Genomic DNA, 20,131 nt, shown 5'->3' with positions numbered 1-20,131 from the left:
CAGGGGTCACTGAGCCATATATTTGCCAAACCTGTCCCAGATGTGTTATAAGATAACTGGGCCACATTAGCAACATTATATGTGGGCCACTTTTGGCTCACATCCTGATGAGCCAGTGGCCACTGAGCCATATCTTTGCCAAACCTGGCCCAGATGTGTTTTAAGATAACTGGGCCACATTTTCAATATTATATGTGGGCCACTTTTGGCTCACATCCAGATGAGCCAGTGGTCACTGAGCCATATCTTTGCCAAACCTGGCCCAGATGTGTTATAAGATAACTGGGCCACATTTGCAACATTATATGTGGGCCACTTTTGGCTCACATCCAGATGAGCCAGTGGTCACTGAGCCATATCTTTGCCAAACCTGGCCCAGATGTGTTTTAAGATAACTGGGCCACATTTTCAACATTATATGTGGGCCATTTTTGGCTCACATCCAGATGAGCCAGTGGTCACTGAGCCATATATTTGCCAAACCTGTCCCAGATGTGTTATAAGATAACTGGGCCACATTAGCAACATTATATGTGGGCCACTTTTGGCTCACATCCAGATGAGCCAGTGGTCACTGTGCCATATCTTTGCCAAACCTGGCCCAGATGTGTTATAAGATAACTGGGCCACATTTGCAACATTATATGTGGGCCACTTTTGGCTCACATCCAGATGAGCCAGTGCCACTGTGCCATATATTTGCCAAACCTGGCCCAGATGTGTTATAAGATAACTGGGCCACATTTGCAACATTATATGTGGGCCACTTTTGGCTCACATCCAGATGAGCCAGTGGTCACTGAGCCATATATTTGCCAAACCTGGCAAAGATATGTTTTAAGATAACTGGGCCACATTTGCGACATTATATGTGGGCCACTTTTGGCTCACATCCAGATGAGCCAGTATTCACTGAGCCATATCTTTGCCAAACCTGGCCCAGATATGTTATAAGATAACTGGGCCACATTTTCAGGATTATATGTGGGCCACTTTTGGCTCACATCGAGGTGAGCCAGTGCCACTGTGCCATATCTTTGCCAAACTGGGCCCAGATATGTTTTGAGATAACTGGGCCACATTTTCAGGATTATATGTGGGCCACTTTTGGCTCACATCGAGGTGAGCCAGTGCCACTGTGCCATATCTTTGCCAAGCCGGGCCCAGATATGTTTTGAGATAACTGGGCCACATTTTCAGGATTATATGTGGGCCACTTTTGGCTCACATCCAGATGAGCCAGTGCCACTGTGCCATATCTTTGCCCAACCTGGCCCAGATATGTTTTAAGATAATTGGGCCACATTTGCTGAAACATATGTGGGCCATATTTGGTTTACATCCAGATTAGTCATTGTCAATTGTGCCACGTTTTTGCCATAGGTGGCCCACATTTGGTTTGTCATATTTGGGCCATGTTTATTATCTATCATATGGGCCACTTTAGGCTCAGATTCAGATTACACATTGTCATGAGTGCCGCATCTTTGCCTAAAATGGCCCAGATGTGATTTACATTTTTTGGGCCATATTTGCCATTTTACATGTGGGCCACTTCAGGCTCAGACACATTTGGTGCGGGCCATAAGAAGGCCACCAGTGCCGCATCAATGCCTGAAGTGGCCCACATCCGTCTGCTATCTGGGCTTCCATTACACTGCCTTCTGCTGGCGCTTGAACCCACTTTCCTGTTTATCAACTACAAATGGCCAAGCAAGTGCACACACTGACAAGATACACGATACAGTACGAGACCAAACGCGATTTCAGCAACTCTCATCATTCTTCTGTTTTATTCATATATTTTTATATTTGATTTCTTTATATATATGTGTATTCATCTATTTCTTTGTTAGTTTGTTCTTATGATAGATAAACAAAGGTTAAGGTTTATATTAGATCGACTATAAATAAATAATAAAAAATACTTTTATCTATCATCTTTGAAAATGTGAACACAAAACACTGAATGCTTAAAATGTGTGAAATAATGACAACATTAATTCATTAACTGATTATTTGGGATTTTACCAAATAAATCAGGCTTATACTGTTAGTCTGAGTTATTTTGAAACAAATGAACTGACAATATGACAGACTAACTTAAATAAACCTGGCTTATTTGTACTTGTTTTATGAAACAGGGCCCTGCTATTCCTGCCACACAGCTTGAAGCTCCTCCCACAACAACTCCTCTTCAGTGAAGCTCCTCCCACAACAACTCCTCTTCAGTGAAGCTCCTCCCACAACAACTCACCTTCAGTGAAGCTCCTCCCACAACAACTCACCTTCAGTGAAGCTCCTCCCACAACAACGTCCCTTCAGTGAAGCTCCTCCCACAACAACGACCCTTCAGTGAAGCTCCTCCCACAACAACTCACCTTCAGTGAAGCTCCTCCCACAACAACTCACCTTCAGTGAAGCTCCTCCCACAACAACTCCTCTTCAGGTAAGCTCCTCCCACAACAACTCACCTTCAGTGAAGCTCCTCCCACAACAACTCACCAATAAAAGCTGGAATATTCCCATCAGCCTAGAAGTGAAGCAGAGCTGAACACTGAGAACATGAGCGACCCAGATTCCTGCAGAATGGAACATGAAGAGACCGAAGAACAAAGAGGTTGGTGTTTATTTTTGAATCATCATTAATGATTAGTGAACATTAAAGTTATTATATTTGTAGTCAATAGCTATGTTTCCATCCAAAGATTGGAATTTAACTTATGCACAAAACTGGAATATCGCATAAAACATGCGAATAAAGCACCGTTTCCATCCAGCGAGTCAAAGAGAACAAAATCGTCACTTCCTGGTAAACTTTGGCACTAAATATCACTAAGAATATAGGAGAAACCACTGAATATAATAATGTTCATATAATGATATAAATTATTTACGCCTCAGAGAGCAGACATAACACAATAAATGCTTTTACTGTGTTCGGAGGTGGATGCCAGCTGTTTGAGAACACAGTCGTGTAAGACAATTATACAGAAATACTTGTTCTTTTGTTTGTTTTTTTAACATAAATTTAGATTAGATTAGATTAGATTCAACTGTATTGTCATTTATGCAGAGTACAAGTACAGAGCTAATGAAATGCAGTTAGCATCTAACCAGAAGTGCAAGAATATAGTGTTTTATATACATATAAGTGCAGAGTAAGTGAAGATATGATTTACAGAATGTACAGTGGAATTGCTATATACAGTATTGAGCAGAGTATATACAGAATATAAATAGGAATGCAATGTAGGGATTGTATGTACATTATGAACAGAGCAATGTAGATTATATAGATTACAGATTATATATACACATTATGAACAGCAGAAACGTGAGAACAGTGGTAATAAATAAATACAGCTGGATGAGTGTGCAAAGTATTGATAGAACAATGTATTCTATGCAAAATAGCAGTAGTGCAATATTTTATAGAAATAGTTTACTGTGCTTGTACAGTAACAACTTTAGACAGTTTATAGTGTAATAACTTTAACAATGTGCAGTCTGTGCAAAATATGAGTAGTGCAAATGCATGTGTGTAAAGTACTGTGACCAGTGCAGTAATAAGCAGGTGCAGGTTAGATTGGTGGTTTGGCGTTCAGAAGTGTTACAGCCTCGGGGAAGAAGCTCTTCCTGAGCCTACTAGTGCGAGAGCGTAGGCACCTGTAACGCCTGCCGGATGGAAGGAGGGTGAAAAGTCCATGGTTAGGGTGAGAGGCATCCTTGATGATGTTTCTTGCCCTGCCCAGACAGCGCTTATGATAAATGTTCTCAATGGAAGTTAACTGGGTGCCGGTGATCCGTTGAGCAGTTTTCACCACCCGCTGGAGTGCTTTGCGGTCAGATGCGGAGCAATTGCTGTACCATACTGAGATGCAGTTCGTGAGTATGCTCTCAATGGTACAGCGGTAGAATTCCACAAGGATCCTGGGATTCAGGTGAACTTTCTTAAGGCTCCTTAAGAAGTAAAGGCGCTGCTGTGCCTTTTTGACCAGAGTGGAAGTGTTATGGGACCAGGTGAGGTCATCAGAGATGTGGATGCCAAGGAACTTGAAACTCGACACACGCTCCACTACAGCTCCGTTGATGTAGATGGGTGTGTGTGCATGACTCCTAGTCCGCCTGAAGTCCACAATGATCTCCTTTGTCTTCTGGGTGTTTAGTTGTAGATTATTGGTGGCACACCACACAGCCAGGTGCTGCACCTCATCCCTGTAGGCTGACTCATCGTCATCCTTGATCAGACCTACCACCGTGGTGTCATCTGCAAATTTGATGATGGTGTTGGAGCCATAAACAGGAACACAGTCATGGGTGAAGAGGGAGTACAAGAGAGGGCTCAGTACGCAGCCCTGTGGCACGCCGGTGTTCAGGGTGATGATGGAGGAGGAGAGGTTATCTAACTTGACGGACTGAGGTCTGTTAGTCAGAAAATCTAGAATCCAATTGCAGATGGGTGTGCTGATTCCAAGCTGGCTGAGCTTGGAGATCAGCTTGGAGGGGATTACAGTATTGAATGCAGAACTGAAATCTATGAACAGCATTCTCACATGTGTGTTTTGACTGTCCAGGTGGGTGAGGGCAGAGTGAAGCGCTGTTGAGATGGCGTCCTCTGTTGACCTATTGTGGCGATAGGCAAATTGGAATGGGTCCAGTATAGCAGGGAGACAGGATTTTAGGTGGGATGCAACCAGTTTCTCAAAACACTTGGCAATGATGGGGGTGAGTGCAACAGGACGGAAATCATTAGGGACCGAGGCAGTGGAGTGTTTCGGTACTGGTACGATGGTGGAGGTTTTGAAGATAGTGGGGACAGTTGTTTGGGCCAGGGACAGATTGAAAATGTCCGTGAAGACCCCAGCTAGCTGCTCCGCACAGGCTTTAAGCACACGACCAGGTATTCCGTCAGGGCCAGCTGCCTTCCGTGCATTCACCTTACGCAGAGTGGAGTAAACATCTGATGTGGAGAGAGTGAGAGGCAGTTCACTGGGTTGATGCTCAGCTTTGAGTGAGATCTCCTTATTATTTTGATCAAAACGAGCATAAAAGTGATTGAGCTCGTCTGGGAGGGAGGCAGAGCTGGAGGGGGGCACAGAGTTTGGTGGTTTGTAATCTGTGATAGATTGTATGCCTTGCCACATACGCCGGGGTCTGAAGAATTGAAGTGATCTTCAATCTTCTGTTTGTGTGTGAGTTTGGCCTGGCAGATACCCTTCCTCAGGTTGGCTCTGGCTGAGCTGTAAGCCTCCTGGTCTCCAGACCTGAAGGCTGCATCTCTTGCTTTGAGCAGGAGGCGAACCTCTCTGTTCATCCAGGGCTTCTGATTGGGGAAGATTTTTTTTTTTTTTTGTGTAGTCACTCTGCTCACACATCTGTTGATGTGCTCCATGACAGAGTTAGTGTAAGTGTCAATGTTAATCTGAGAATTTGTGGTGGCCTGGGCAGCAAACTCACTCCTTTCTGTGTGCTGGAATTGATGTTGAAGAGTGGAGTCAGCACCTTCCAGCCAGATTTTAACAGTCCTTGTTGTAGGTTTCACACGTTTGATGACCGGGGTATACTTGGGGAGCAGGAACAAAGAGAGGTGATCAGACTGACCCAGGTGGGGGAGGGGTGTGACTTTGTAGGCATCACTCACATTAGTATAAACGTGGTCCAATGTTTTATGTCCCCTTGTAGTGCAGGAGACATTTTGATTAAATTTAGGGAGAACAGATCTAAGAGTGCAGTGATTGAAGTCCCCAGCAACAATAAAGGCTCCATCCGGGTGCAGGGTTTGTAATTTGCTAATAGCAGCACAGAGTTCTTTCATAGCCACGTTAGCATTAGCGTCCGGAGGTACATAAACTGCAGCAGCAACAATGCAAGTGAACTCACGTGGTAGATAGAATGGCCTGCACTTGATAATCAGGAACTCCAGATCAGCAGAGCAGTAGGTATCAACAATAACAGAGTCTTTACACCATGATTTATTTACATAAATGCATACTCCACCACCCTTGTTTTTACCAGAGGTTGCTGCTACTCTGTCAGCCCTGAAGAGAGAGCGTCCATCCATATGCAAAACGCTGTTTGGGACATCGTTGCAGAGCCATGTTTCAGTGAAGAACATAACATTACAGTCCATAAGCCGTTTCTGTGTGAGGGTCCAGGGCCCGTATCCCTAAAGATTCTGAGAATCCTCTCAGAGAGCTCCTAACTTAACCTAAAAATTCCTTGCCAGGAGTTTTAGCTTAGAAGTGATTCCAGAACATTTTCAGTGAACTCTGAGCAAGGAATGGATGGAAAATCCTATCTTAGTGAGGAGGTGTGGTTGACCCCGTTGCTAGGTATGAGTCATCATTTCAAAAGCCGTGATTGGTCGATCCTACAAGTTTGATGAAAATGAACTTTTGGTGATAATGAGCAAAGGATGTACCCTCAAATCAATAAACATAATTATACACTCTAATCTTATGCAGACTGTAATTGTAAATAATATTTCACATTCAAGAAAATATCTGGAAAATGAATAGTAAGCTGTAGGGGTTATAGCCTAACATTAGAATCTAAAATATGTGAAAACTTAAGCTCATTACACCCTGTTCAAATAATGATTTGTGTCTTATTTGCTCATATTAATATCCTATTACACCCACAATGCCAGGGAATCCTGCAATGTCCATAAATGCCCTTTTACGTGTGTGTAAAGTGCGGGCATCCAGCGGGAATGAAACAAATTGTGTCACAATATTAGGTTGTGACAAAGCTGTCAGTGTTTGGGTGATGACTCTGCTGACGGAGGATTGGGACAGACCCAAGTCATCACTGCTGCATTGTTGCATTTTCCCTGTTGCCAAATACCTCAGGTACTTTCTTCTCCGGTGTAATAACGTTGTGGCGTCGAGTTGGTGAAGTAATTGCATCTCTAAGGAGATCCACCACAAACATGATTCCTGCACGATCCAATCTGTAGAGTCTCAATAATTCCCTGTCATCCAGTGTTTGCAGGACATCTCTCCTGCCTCCTCTGTTGGCCATTTTGTGCAGCTGCTTAGGGGAACTCCTAAGTCACTAAAAGCTCTCTTCTCTGCTCTTAGCAGATCTCGCCTTAGGAGCCCTTTTAAGCGCTAGGAATCTTGAGGAATAGCTTTTATATTAACTGGGATTTTCGTGTCACTTTTAGGGGAAATTCTAAGAAAACGTCAATTTGGCCGCTAGGAGCCACTTTTTGCACAAAAATTCTTTAGGGATACGGGCCCAGATCTTTAGTTCGTCCATCTTGTTCATCAGAGACCGTACATTGGCAAGGAAGATGCTGGGCAGAGCTGGTCGATGTGGGTTTAGCCTTAGCTTAGCACGCAGCCCTCCATGCTTTCCCCGTCTTTGTTTACGGTCTCGACGCCGACGCCGAGCACTTCCGGTCGGTACGAGTGATCCGCTTGTCCGCGGTGATCTCAGTAGCTCCGGCGGGAGTTCGCTGAAGTCGAAAGGATGATCTAAAACTATGTTGGAACACTGTTTGTTGATGTCCAAAAGTGACTGTTTACTATAGCTGTAGTTCGCATAACTGGATCGCGCGAACACGAATGAAATAACCAGGTAAATTAACACTATTTTCCAAAATCTGGTAAGACGTTGAGCCTCGCGATGTGTTCGCGCCGCCATCTTGTCTAAATACTGTTATGTGACTATTCACAAGCTGTTTTATTTACGGTATAAATGCTTGAAAATAATATTTAACGTTTTCAAGTCCATTCATTGCACGCAAGCTACCCATTAATCACAAAGTCTCGTCTTTATGAAAATATTAAGATCAAATAGGCTACAAACAATAAATGTGTTTTGCGCTCTTTTATTTGTAGTGAGGTAACTATTCGCCTCAGTTCAAGCTGCATGTGAATCAATTATTTATTTACTCTTTAATATTTCCAGCATGAAATAAACATGAATGTCATGTTTCATGCAAACCAATGTCTCATGAAATCGATCAATTAGAGTTTCAAAAACATAAGCCTACGTGTTATTGCTGTTTTTTGTGTCTGAAACAACAGGATGGATGCCACAGACTTTTTTTTTTTGCAAAGTGTAATTTTCACATTAAATTTCACGCAATATAATATGATTTTATTATCGTAATTTTGACTTTATTAAATTAGTACCTTAATCTTATTTAGTTATTTTTCCGTGTGACACTACAATGCCTCTGTAGGGTATTTGTACTGCATGCAAACACAATCTTGGCACAGCGGCCCAAAAAACAAATAAAACAAAAAAATAAATAAATCAGTAAAAATAAAGTAGTTTTTGTGAAGTGTTCCTGCTCAAGATCAAGACACTCTGTTTGTTTTCTTTATTTTAAAAGCAAAACATTTTGTTGATATTGTGAGTGCACACAAAATAAAACAATTTGCAGCTTCGAATTATGTATACTCTTACCTTTATGAGGAAAAATTACAGCATATTTAAATTTTCCACTCTTCCACAGACGCTACTCCACTGGGTCCGCTGGTTAGTCAAGTCATCCCGTCTCATAGCGCAAAGTCACATTACTTTTTTGATGCGTATGGAGGAATTTATTCGGTAAATGTGATTCCATCATAGTTTATGCACATTTTTTCTTACCGGATAAAAAGTTTATCCAACTCAAATGTGCGCATACGTTTTTTATGCGCATTTTTAGAATTTATGCGGATCTTGCCATTTCCATCCAGCGTTTTTGTTTATGCGATATTCTAAAATGTGTATACAAATAGGTGGATGGAAATGCAGCTAATGATGCAGCTGATTTCCTGAATTTGATTTACATCTATATCTGCTTCAAAATGTTTGAACATTTCGTAAATTAAGTAAAATCTCATTTATGTTTACTTGGGTCCAACTTTATATTAGGTGGCCTTAACTACTGTGTACTTACATTTAAATTAATCATTTGGTACAATGCCTTTATTGTGTACATGTTTTTACATTGTGCTTACAGTTATTTCAATAATATATTGGATTGGATTCAATTTATTGTCATTGCACATGTAGATACAAGGCAACGAAATGCAATAGAGAAGACAAATACAGCACAACATGAGGAAAGGAAGGAAAAAAAAGTAATCCTCACACTATGCTCCTCTATTCATTAGAATCATTGTTCTAACTTTAGCTTTTAGGGAATCACTCTTAAGATTCGATATTTATATGATTAATTGAGATTAATCAGAATGTCCAACTTATACCTTGTTAACGATACCTTATTAACGACTTGTCCAGCAAGCATTAAAATCAGCACGTTATCTCTTAACAATTTAGTTTATCTTATTCGCGGCCAACGATAAAACAAACCAAATAGTTAACTTTAGTTATCAAGCTCATGAGCGCAGGTAAAACGTTATCTTTTTGGCAAGTAATTTAGACTTGGAAAATCACATAGCAACCGACATGAGATTTCTTAATAGAATCAAAGTTTATTTCACTACTCTAACACAATACTAAGCTAAACAACACGAAACAAAAGACGTAAACAAACACACATTCGTTGCAATGAATTGTTTTGATCTGAAGAGAGTCTTAGGTTCTAATGCTCGTTTCAACCTGAGGGAAATCACACGCAGAGGGAACTCTATCTTTACTCTTAAAAGATAAATACAGCCAATTCAGGAGATTTTGTCTTACTGTCTTTTGCTTTTGGTCAAGTTCAGTCTTTTCTTCAGTTCAAGGAGTCTCTACTTCAACTTCTCTGCTTTCAGTTGAATTCAGTTCCTTCCCAGTTCGAGATGGACCGTGCGCGGATTGGCGGCTTGGGAGGTCGTCGGCACGAGAGTACTCTTCAGTGGTTGGTTGGCTTCGTGCTGACTTGATGGCGCTCTCAGGAAATCATTTCAGTTCTTTAGCTTCAGATGTTAAAGTTCTTGATCGCTGTTGCAATGCTCGGCCGTGATGTTAGTGGCAGAAGCGCTTTGCAGCGCGTGAGCAAACAAGAGACGAGCGAGTTGAGCTTAAGCTTCTCTTTTCAGTTTCCAACCACAACCCTACAGACAGTTGAGTATCTGTTTTTAACGGGCCGATTTGGGATCTGCCCCCCGGGCGACTGACCCAATCGGACTCTTCCTGTGTCCGATTGGGCCCTGCACAGCCCCTTTTCCGTGCATACATTATCTGTTCAGTTATTTATCACATGATAACTTATTAACAGCAGATTTCTATTCATATTGTAATCATGCATTGATGAGAACAAACAAATTTCATCCACACCAGCTTCACGAGTTCGCCCTTGCGTATAATGAACAGAGTCAAGGTTTATGCGTATTTGGCGTGCTGTCCGGGGAGAGGGCTCCGAGCTCGGTAAATTAGCACTCCCCCTGTCCGGGGAGAGGGGTCCGAGCTCGGCATTTAGCCCGGACCCAGAGCGCTCCCCCCGTGCTCCTCCCCACGCTGGGGTAGGAGCGGGCTGATGGTGAGGAGTTGGGTTGGAGGAGGGATGCTAAAAACTGTAGAGAGAATGAAGGTAACATGGCTTGGTCTATTTATAGAAGTTCGCTCTCGGCTGATAGGATAGACTGTGTGATTGCTGATGGTGAATTGGCCGTGTTAATTATCTGCGCGTGCTCCTCCCGAATTTTGTTAATAATACATCACTTCACGAGTTCGCCCTTGCGTATAATGAACAGAGTCAAGGTTTATGCGTGTTTGGCGTGCTGTCCGGGGAGAGGGCTCCGAGCTCGGTAAATTACTCCCGAACCCGGGGCACTCCCCCTATCCGGGGAGAGGGGTCCGAGCTCGGCATTTAGCCCGGACCCAGAGCGCTCCCCCCAAGATGCGATTAGCGCGGGACAGCAGCCGGAGTGGGGCGTTGATAACCCCCCGAAATTGCAAGGCTTCAGGATGGATGGGCGCTGGACGTCGCTTGGAGTGGAATTGTTGCGGTGGTATCTGGAAAGAGAGTGAGGCTTCTGTGGAAGCGGCTCTGCTGCAGCATCTGGAAAGAGAATGCATCTGAAAGAGAATGTGGCTTCTGCGGAAGCGGGCACTGCTGTGGCATCTGAAAGAGAATGTGGCTTCCGCGGAAGTGGGCACTGCTGTGGCATCTGAAAAGAGAATGCGGCTTCCGCGGAAGCGGGCACTGCTGCGGCATCTGAAAAGAGAATGTGGCTTCTGCGGAAGCGGGCACTGCTGTGGCATCTGAAAGAGAATGTGGCTTCCGCGGAAGCGGGCACTGCTGTGGCATCTGAAAAGAGAATGTGGCTTCCGCGGAAGCGGGCACTGCTGCGGCGTCTGAAAAGAGAATGTGGCTTCTGCGGAAGCAGGCACTGCTGCGGCGTCTGAAAAGAGAATGTGGCTTCTGCGGAAGCAGGCACTGCTGCGTCGTCTGAAAAGGAATGTGGCTTCTGCGGAAGCAGGCACTGCTGCGGCGGTATCGAATGAGCAGGGCGCTGCTGCGGCATCTGAAACGAGAATGTGGCTTCTGCGGAAGCGGGCACTGCTGCGGCATCTGAAAAGAGAGTGTGGCTTCTGCGGAAACGGGCACTGCTGCGGCATCTGAAAAGAGAGTGTGGCTTCTGCGGAAACTGGCACTGCTGCGGCGTCTAAAAAGAGAATGTGGCTTCTGCGGAAACGGGCACTGTTGCGGCGTCTGAAAAGGAATGTGGCTTCTGCGGAAGCAGGCACTGCTGCGGCGTCTGAAAAGAGAATGTGGCTTCTGCGGAAGCAGGCACTGCTGCGGCATCTGAAAAGAGAATGTGGCTTCCGCGGAAGCAGGCACTGCTGCGGCGTCTGAAAAGAGAATGTGGCTTCTGCGGAAGCAGGCACTGCTGCGGCGTCTGAAAAGGAATGTGGCTTCTGCGGAAGCAGGCACTGCTGCGGCGTCTGAAAAGAGAATGGCTTCTGCGGAAGCAGGCACTGCTGCGGCGGTATCGAATGAGCAGGGCGCTGCTGCGGCATCTGAAACGAGAATGTGGCTTCTGCGGAAGCGGGCACTGCTGCGGCGGGATCGGATGAACGGGGCACTGCAGCGGTAGTACCAAATTTCACTAAACTGGTCAGAGTTAGATGGCTTCCTTTGTGGAACTTGTTGGTCCTGATATCGCTCTTGAAGGCGTCCGATGACCATTGACCGAGAGCTTGGATCAGCGGTTGGATATGAATGGATGGTACTGGGTGAACCTGCTTGGAGAAAGGAACTTAGTAACGTGCTGAGGAGAAGTTTTGAAGGATGTGTTAAAGGGATACGAGTCGGCGATGGGTCCGCCTCCGGAGCCAGCACTTTCTGTGAGAAGCTAAGACTTGATGGTTCTGAGACTTGATGGTATTGGCATACGGGGTGGTTCAGGATTAGCCTTTGGTGCTTAGGGAAGCATGTAGGAAGAGGTAGAAGGAAATGAGGGAGAAGGCCGATAAGCTTGCATTGCTGGCTGATGATGCCCTACTTGGATGTCTGTAGCAGGGGCTGCTGGCCATTGATGGGGAAAAGGAGTAGCGAAAGGATAAGTGTAAGGTGGCTAAGTTTGAGTGGCTAGCGGAGGCCGCCTCACGCTAGCGTCTGCCGCCAGAGGTAGAAGGAAGGGAATGCGAAGGATGGGAGTTTGGGAAGCTAAGCCAGCAGCATTGCATGTGGCGCTGTAGCTGAAGGCGCCGCGGTGATTTATTGAGAAGAGGAGAGAGGCAATGCAGTGTGAGGAGCAGCCGAGTCTGGGGCATGGCCCATGCTTGCTGCTGCGTCTTGAATCTCGAGGGGAGCCGGATCTTGATCTGGAAAAAGACAACGTTATTTTGAAAGAAGTAGGGAGCTCTGGGGGAAAGGAGCATGGGACACAACTGACAGCAGAGTCGGGCTGTCAGACATGGCTGAAAAACAATTGAATTCTCCACCTAAATATTATCAATATTCGAATTCTATTCAAATTTGAAAGGCATAATTTCAGTTAGGGGGAGAAAGCTTTTGGCTTCTCTGCTGAGGCCGCAGGAAGGTGCATAGAGCAGAATATTACTAATGCACGTTTGTTAAAGCAATAAAACATGACTCTCTGCGAAAAAGTGCATAATCTTTATGAACCAAATATAAATCAATTAATTCGAAATTCGAATTTATTGACAACCCTGCAGCAGAGGCAGCCTGACTTTAAATAGGCCTCTGGGCTAGTGTCTGCCATGGGAGCTGGAGGCGACTGAAAAGAAAAAGGGGGGTCATTAGAAAAGCCCAAGATGTGTGGGCCTGATTTGCAAGCGGAGGCAGCCTCACGCTTCCTTCAGCTATTGTAGACCACAGGAGTGGGGTTTTTGACATCCTGAAAAGCCTGCGCAGCTTGCGGAGGCAGACTCGCGCTTGCGTGCTATGGGAGCCGCTCAAAAGGAAAAGGATTCGAAGTAACGGGAGGAAAAGACTGAGATGTGAGGGCATGTGTTGCAAGCATAAGCAACTTGTGCTCGTTTCAGCTTCTGCAGCTGTAGGCCGCGGAGGCTTGTGGTATTCAGAGAAAAATAGCTGGAGAGCCTGTGCAGCCTGCGCAGCTAGCAGAGGCAGACTCACGCTAGCGTGTGTTGTGGGAGCTGGAGACCACTGAAAAAGAAGGAGGGGTTAGAAGTAGCAGGAGAAAATATGACGGCTTTTAACAACTTTTTAAAAAAAGTTTTAAAATTATGAAAATACATGTTTTTCCTCTTAACCACATGAAAGGAAGAAAGTATTGAAACAGCTGGCCAGCCAAGCCGTACATCGGTTGGTAGAGACTTGAAGAGGGGTGCCTAGTAGTATGCACAACACATGCAAAGTGGGTTGCATTTGTTCAATAATGACATGAATGGTTCTTTATGATACACCTTAGCTGTTAGTTTGCACCTATAATTGTTCATTTAGGTACAATGATTTTCTAAGAATTAAGTTCAAACAATCTTTAACATCTTATCCGTCTATCGGAGTAATGTGCAATTTAAAATACATGTAAAATGCTAGTGGAAATTAATACAGAAAATGAATCATTTCCTTGCATTATCTGCGCAGTTTGCGTCATGGTTACTGAAATGACATCAACATCCATAATGTCATCACATTGTTTAACGATTTTTAGCAACAAATGACTTGCCTTCACACAAAAGTTTGTTTGCAACACGGCAGCGTCGTTACCGGAGGCAGCGTCGCGCTGACTGCTGCGAGAGTTGGAGGTCCGGCTACATACGGCACTGCGGCCGGAAGAACTGCGGAGAAAAGAAGAGCCGAGTGAGGTTTGCTCGTTTGAGGCCTGCAACTGCGACCCAATGCTCTAGGAGAGCCGGGACTTGTACGGGACGATGATGGTGGAGAGTGAGGCAAGATCAGGGCTTTGCTCGATCTATTGGCCGCCTTTGCGCCTGGAGTGGATTTAGGAGTGAGGTTGGCTGATTTGCAGTGTAACGAACGGATCGCACGTATCCGCTTTGTTTGCCCTCTGCGAGAATGATTCGTCAGAATAAATCAGCGTTTGCTTCAGGCTTAAATACAGACTCCGATCGGAGGATATATTGGAATGGCCGAATGAGACGAGGATGTCGGTTGAGGCGAGGTTAAACCTCGGCATTGTGGAGAGCGTGTGACTGTGACTTCTCCAGAAAAGATGCGTCTGTGATATGATAGCAAAGGAGCAAACCGAGTGCTAAAAACTGTAGAGAGAATGAAGGTAAGATGGCTTGGTCTATTTATAGAAGTTTGCTCTCGGCTGATAGGATAGACTGTGTGATTGCTGATGGTGAATTGGCCGTGTTAATTATCTGCGCGTGCTCCTCCCGAAATTTGTTAATAAAACATCACTTACTATTAATGAAATCAGCTTTCATCTGAAACCAAACACCTACGTATTTGATATGCACAAAAATACATATGTCCTTTGTATTCATTATGCGGTTAATGCATCGATTAAACGATCCTGAATTCTACATAAACACATCCAGCATGTAGTCATCAGGTAAAGTTATGCATCGAAAGATTACAACAATATCATACGTTCCATTAACACAGTAAAGTTTATACATGTCGTGACAACCTTAATATATGTTGTGAATATAATATATATATAGTGTTTTTCCAGTATATTGCTTCAAATAGCAGAAACTAGTATAAATTTGTCCCTTTAAGATACGTGACGTCTTTGTCTGTTAGAGAGCAACAAGGAAAAGGCGCATTACTTTCTTGGGAGAAGCGTGAGGTCGTGGGAAGGTCACTTTCGTGGAGATCTGGAGATTTTCTTAGTTGGACGTTGATTGTAAACCGTCTTCTTCAGCGATACTTTTCCTGAATTACGACGTTAGAGGGAAAGAAAGTCAGGGAGTATGTGACGCCACTTTTTCCAAGTCTTTGTCCTGTTCGACTTTATTTATGATAAAACGATCGCGAACAGTGAAGGTGCTCTTCTTTAATGACATCCAGATGTTCTTCCCAAATATATTCCGGGTTTTAGGGGTCTCCTGGGACCAGAGGATTTATGGCAGGAGAGCGGGGAGTGCAAGCTTTGATTCTAACTTCAAGAATGTGTTGAAGTTAGGTGTGTGTGTGTATGTTGTGTTTTGACTCGAGCACTACACACCCTTAAACCTATCCATACCACCAAACCTGTCCGTAACCTTACCTGTATCCCACCTCAATAGCAGCAAAAGTGTTTTGCAATACAATATGACCACAATAAGTACATTGTACTTATTTTTTGATGCAAGTGCATAGTCATTAAGGCCACCTAATATAAAGTGTAAACTTTACTTGTAACGTCAGTTTATTTTAAATGATAGAAGTCATTCATGGTAATTCTTTACTCTTTTGGGTAAAAGGGTTGATGAATGCAGTCAAACCTTCTCCAGGTGTGTGTGCACTTGGATGTGTTATATCAGTGTTTCCCAACACTGTTCCTGGAGGCACACCAACAGTGCACATTTTGGATGTCTCCCTTATCTGACCAATATATTTCTGGTCCCGGAGTCTCTACTAACGAGCTGATGACTTGATTCAGGTGTGTTTGATTAGGAAAAGTTGGGAAATGTGTAGTGTTGGTGTGCCTCCAGGAACAGTGTTGGGAAACATTGGGTTATATGCAGAGCACAAATTCATGTACGAGACACACATATCACTTTCACTACAGTTTGTGTAAAAGCTGAGATTGGATTGAGATTCAGTGGGTCAGTGCTAATGCTAAAAAGGTTCATTTAAATAGTTTTCATTCATTTTGAAATAAGGATTTGTGCTTATATTGTTTTAAGAATAACAACTGATCTATGTGCCTAATTCATGAAAAGTTCCAGGGACATATAATTGTTTATTAAAATGTAATCAAAATTCACTGTACTATTGTATTTCAGTTGTCTATGTTCTGGTGTTATATTTGAGTTCACTTTGTCATTTCCCTTTCATTTTTTAATGGTATACAAAAAATAAAATCCCCATTGAGTGGTTTGGAGAATAGATGGATGAAACTAAACCTTTTTTAATTATTATTTTTTAGACTTCATGGAACCGATCGAGGAGAGTGAAGAACTGAATGAAGGAGAGGAGAAAAATCATCACGTCAAAACTGGAGAAAAGTCATTCAGGAGAGCCAAAAATTCTCACCCTCAGACTGGAAAGAGATTACCAAACAAAAAAAGTCTTAAACTTCACATGAGGGTTCATGGTGGAGAGAAGATGCACACATGTGATCAATGTGGGAGGAGTTTCACACAAAAAGGTAACCTTAATAAACACATAAAAATCCACACAGGAGAGAAACCATACACTTGTGGTCAGTGTGGGAAGAGTTTCACACGAAAAGATAGCCTTAATGAACACATAAAAATCCACACAGGAGCGAAACCACACACTTGTGATCAGTGTGGGAAGAGTTTCACACGAAAAGGTAACCTTAATAAACACATAAAAATCCACACAGGAGAGAAACCATACACTTGTGATCAATGTGGGAAGAGTTTTGTACAAAAAGGAGAGCTCAAGTTACACATGATAACCCACCCAGGAGTGAAACCACACACTTGTGATCAGTGTGGGAAGAGTTTCACACGAAAAGGTAGCCATAATGAACACATAAAAATCCACACAGGAGAGAAACCGCACACGTGTGGTCAGTGTGGGAAGAGTTTTGTACAAAAAGGAGAGCTCAAGTTACACATGAGGATCCACACCGGAGAGAAGCCGCACACATGTGATCAGTGCGGGAAGAGTTTTACACAGAAAGGACACCTTAATGGTCACATGAAGATCCACACTGGAGAAAAGCCGTACCCATGTGATCAGTGCGAGAAGAGTTTTACAGATGCGCACAATCTTAAATCACATCTGCGTTCGCATTCTGGAGAAAGACCATTTTACTGTGACCAGTGCGGGAAAGCTTTTACATCAGCTTCAGGCCTAAGGGTCCACCTGAAAATTCATACAGAAGAAAAGCCTCATGTGTGTTCTTTGTGTGGAAAGAGTTTTAGTTTGCTGAATCACTTAAAAGTACACCAGAAAAGACACGGTGGTGTGAAGGAACATATGTGCTTTGATTGTGGGAAGACCTTTGTTACTGAAGCTGAGCTGAGAAAGCACCAGACAGTTCGCACTGGAGGAAAGTCTTACAAGTGTTCATATTGTGACCAGAGATTTGATTGGCCAGAATATGTGAAAATACACGAGAGGATCCACACTGGAGAGAAACCGTTCTCCTGTGATCAATGTGGGAGGAGTTTCACACAAAAAGGAAACCTTAATGAACACATAAAAATCCACACTGGAGAGAAACCGCACACTTGTGATCAATGTGGGAGGAGTTTCACACAAAAATCAAACCTGAAGACACATATGATAGTCCACAGCAGAGAAAAGCCGCACACTTGTGATCAATGTGGGAAGAGTTTCACACAAAAAGACCAACTTAAGAAACACATGAATATCCACAATAGAGACGAGCCACATGTTTCACACATGTAGCACTCTGCATTCTCACTGTGGACAAAAGGTTTAAAGGTGGGGTAAGTGATTTCTGGTAGCCAATGTTGATATTTGAATCACCAAAACAATCACACCCCTACTCCAAAAGGGTCTCGCCCCTATTTTGATAGCTCCGCCCTATTTATGAAGCATTGACACAAATTTCAAATGATTTTCAATGGTCGCTTTGTCGCGTCCATTGTAGACAGACCGTGACAGGACAACACTGTCGCATCCGGTATAAGCCTTTTGTTCCACAGACGTTTTCCGCTTTTGTTTTTTTCATCCGCCATCTCTATCTTTCTGTCGTCACTCGGCTAATGTCCGTCATGTGCACTGAGCGCTCTCTCCTCCACATCATGAGTAGACACGCCCCTTACTGCTGATTGGCTACAAGTTTGTTTTGGTTCTCGCCCCAGACTCAGTTCCTAAAGCGTTTTTGAAAAAAATACATACCCCACCTTTAACTGTGATCAATACAGTAAAAGACGAGCATTATACCTGAAGAAACATGTGAAAGTTTGTACGAAGGAGAATCCTCACTATTGTTTTATGGCTGGGTGTTGTGGGAAAACAGATGTAAGAATGTGTTTAAGATTCACTGATCTTGTGTCTTGATTAAACGTTGCATGAAAAACTAAGGTGAACGACATTGTATTGGTCATTCAACATGATGGCGTCAGTTTAGTGACTAGATTCAATAGTTTCAAGTGAGAGTCAAACTATGTGTGAACGTTTAAATGCCTCTACTTCTCTTGACCAGGTGCTGCTTAAGCCATTTGGGGTACTATTATCTTTAGGGACTAGGTTTGCTAGAGCAATTTTTTGTATCGTCTGCTTTGGTTAAGGAGTCACTTCTGAAGTTTAACTGCTTATAAAATACAGTGTATCACAGCCTTAGATGGACTTCATGACTGTGGCACCAAAACGGCACATTTTCAGCAGGACACTACACTTACTCAAGATCGTAAAAGTACTTTATTTGCATACAAGCCTTGCCGGTTAAACATTTAATTCGCACACTAAAACCCTTTCAATCAGCGCTTGATTACTGAACTAAGTTATCTTTTGCGCTAATACTGTCAAAACACACAAGGTTTACATATAGACTCGGTTGTGTCTAAAATGAAAGTAAACTGTTGAGAGAAAAATGGATGTGTGTCTGTAGATGCGTGCAGGTCTTAAAGGGACAGGACACTAAACATGCTGCCGACTGTCATTAAAGAGATCGTTCACCCTACAATTTAATTCTGTCATTATTTACTCACTCACATGTTGTCCCAAACCTGTATTAATTTCTTGTGCTGAACACAAAATAAGATATTTTGAATAAGGAGTAACCTTACCCTGTCTGTCTCACATGACAGAAAAGAGAGCACAGTCTGGCACAACTTCCTAAAAGAAATGGTGAAAAGACCTTACCTACACTGCCATACAGTGGCGGATGCAGAACGTGACAGATGGGTGGGCCTGGATTAAGTCGAGGTGGGCCTGAATCTATGGGTGTTCCTAAATCAAGGCTGGGTTTCCCGATAACGTTGTCTCTTAGCACGCTACGAAGACTCTTAAGGTGTAACTTATAAAGGTGCACCATTTCTAGAACAATACATTAGGAAGCTGCTTAAGATATACCCTCTTACGTGCGACTCTACCAGGTGCTGTCTGTGGTGATAGTGCTGAATTGGTTGATATCAATTCGACGGCTCCAGAATCAATTTAATCTGTTTTGGTTATGAGAAGTGAACATGATTATGACCACTTCATAGGTTTGTTTTGTAGAAAGACTTTCTTTAAAGTGAATTTCGTTTCGTATAAATTGTATCTTTGTATTAGCCTACTTATTTTGTAATTTAAATTTAATCTACTGTCAAAACTGAGCTAAATACATAAGCCTATATAACATAGGCTATGGCTACCGAGCCAGGAACATATCATTCACAAAAAGGCAACTTTGTGATAGTGCATAGGGAAGATCAATTAGAGAGCTAACAAAATAACAAAAAAAACAACCACAACATAACACTATTCAGTGAACATTTAAAGTAATGACGTTAACTGAACGAATATTTAGGCCCTGAACAAGAGGCTGAGGTCAACCCCCACGTACACGTTTAGCTTTCTAAAAAAGCAACATTATTTGAGCTCAGAGGCTCAAAGTAGCCTACTTAATAGTCTCATCCTGCTATCAAGCCACGGCCTACATGTAAAGAAAACCATGGCCTATACTTTACCCTTCGATAT

General features: G+C 43.2%; 1 protein-coding gene across 1 annotated transcript; it reads left to right on the top strand.

The window, feature by feature from the left end:
- The first annotated feature begins 2,519 nt into the window (after nt 1-2,519).
- Nucleotides 2,520-18,516, top strand: LOC306854513 (uncharacterized protein). Its single transcript, XM_079392607.1, has 2 exons — nt 2,520-2,620; nt 16,431-18,516. Exons 1-2 carry the CDS (start codon nt 2,566-2,568, stop codon nt 17,888-17,890), a joined length of 1,515 nt encoding a protein of 504 aa, XP_079248733.1. The 5' UTR covers nt 2,520-2,565; the 3' UTR covers nt 17,891-18,516.
- Nucleotides 18,517-20,131: the final 1,615 nt, after the last annotated feature.

The sequence above is a fragment of the Barbus barbus genome, assembly GCF_936440315.1.
Source record: "Barbus barbus genome assembly, chromosome: 3".
Classification (NCBI taxonomy): Eukaryota; Metazoa; Chordata; class Actinopteri; order Cypriniformes; family Cyprinidae; genus Barbus; species Barbus barbus.
This window is presented reverse-complemented; position numbering and strand designations above follow the sequence as displayed.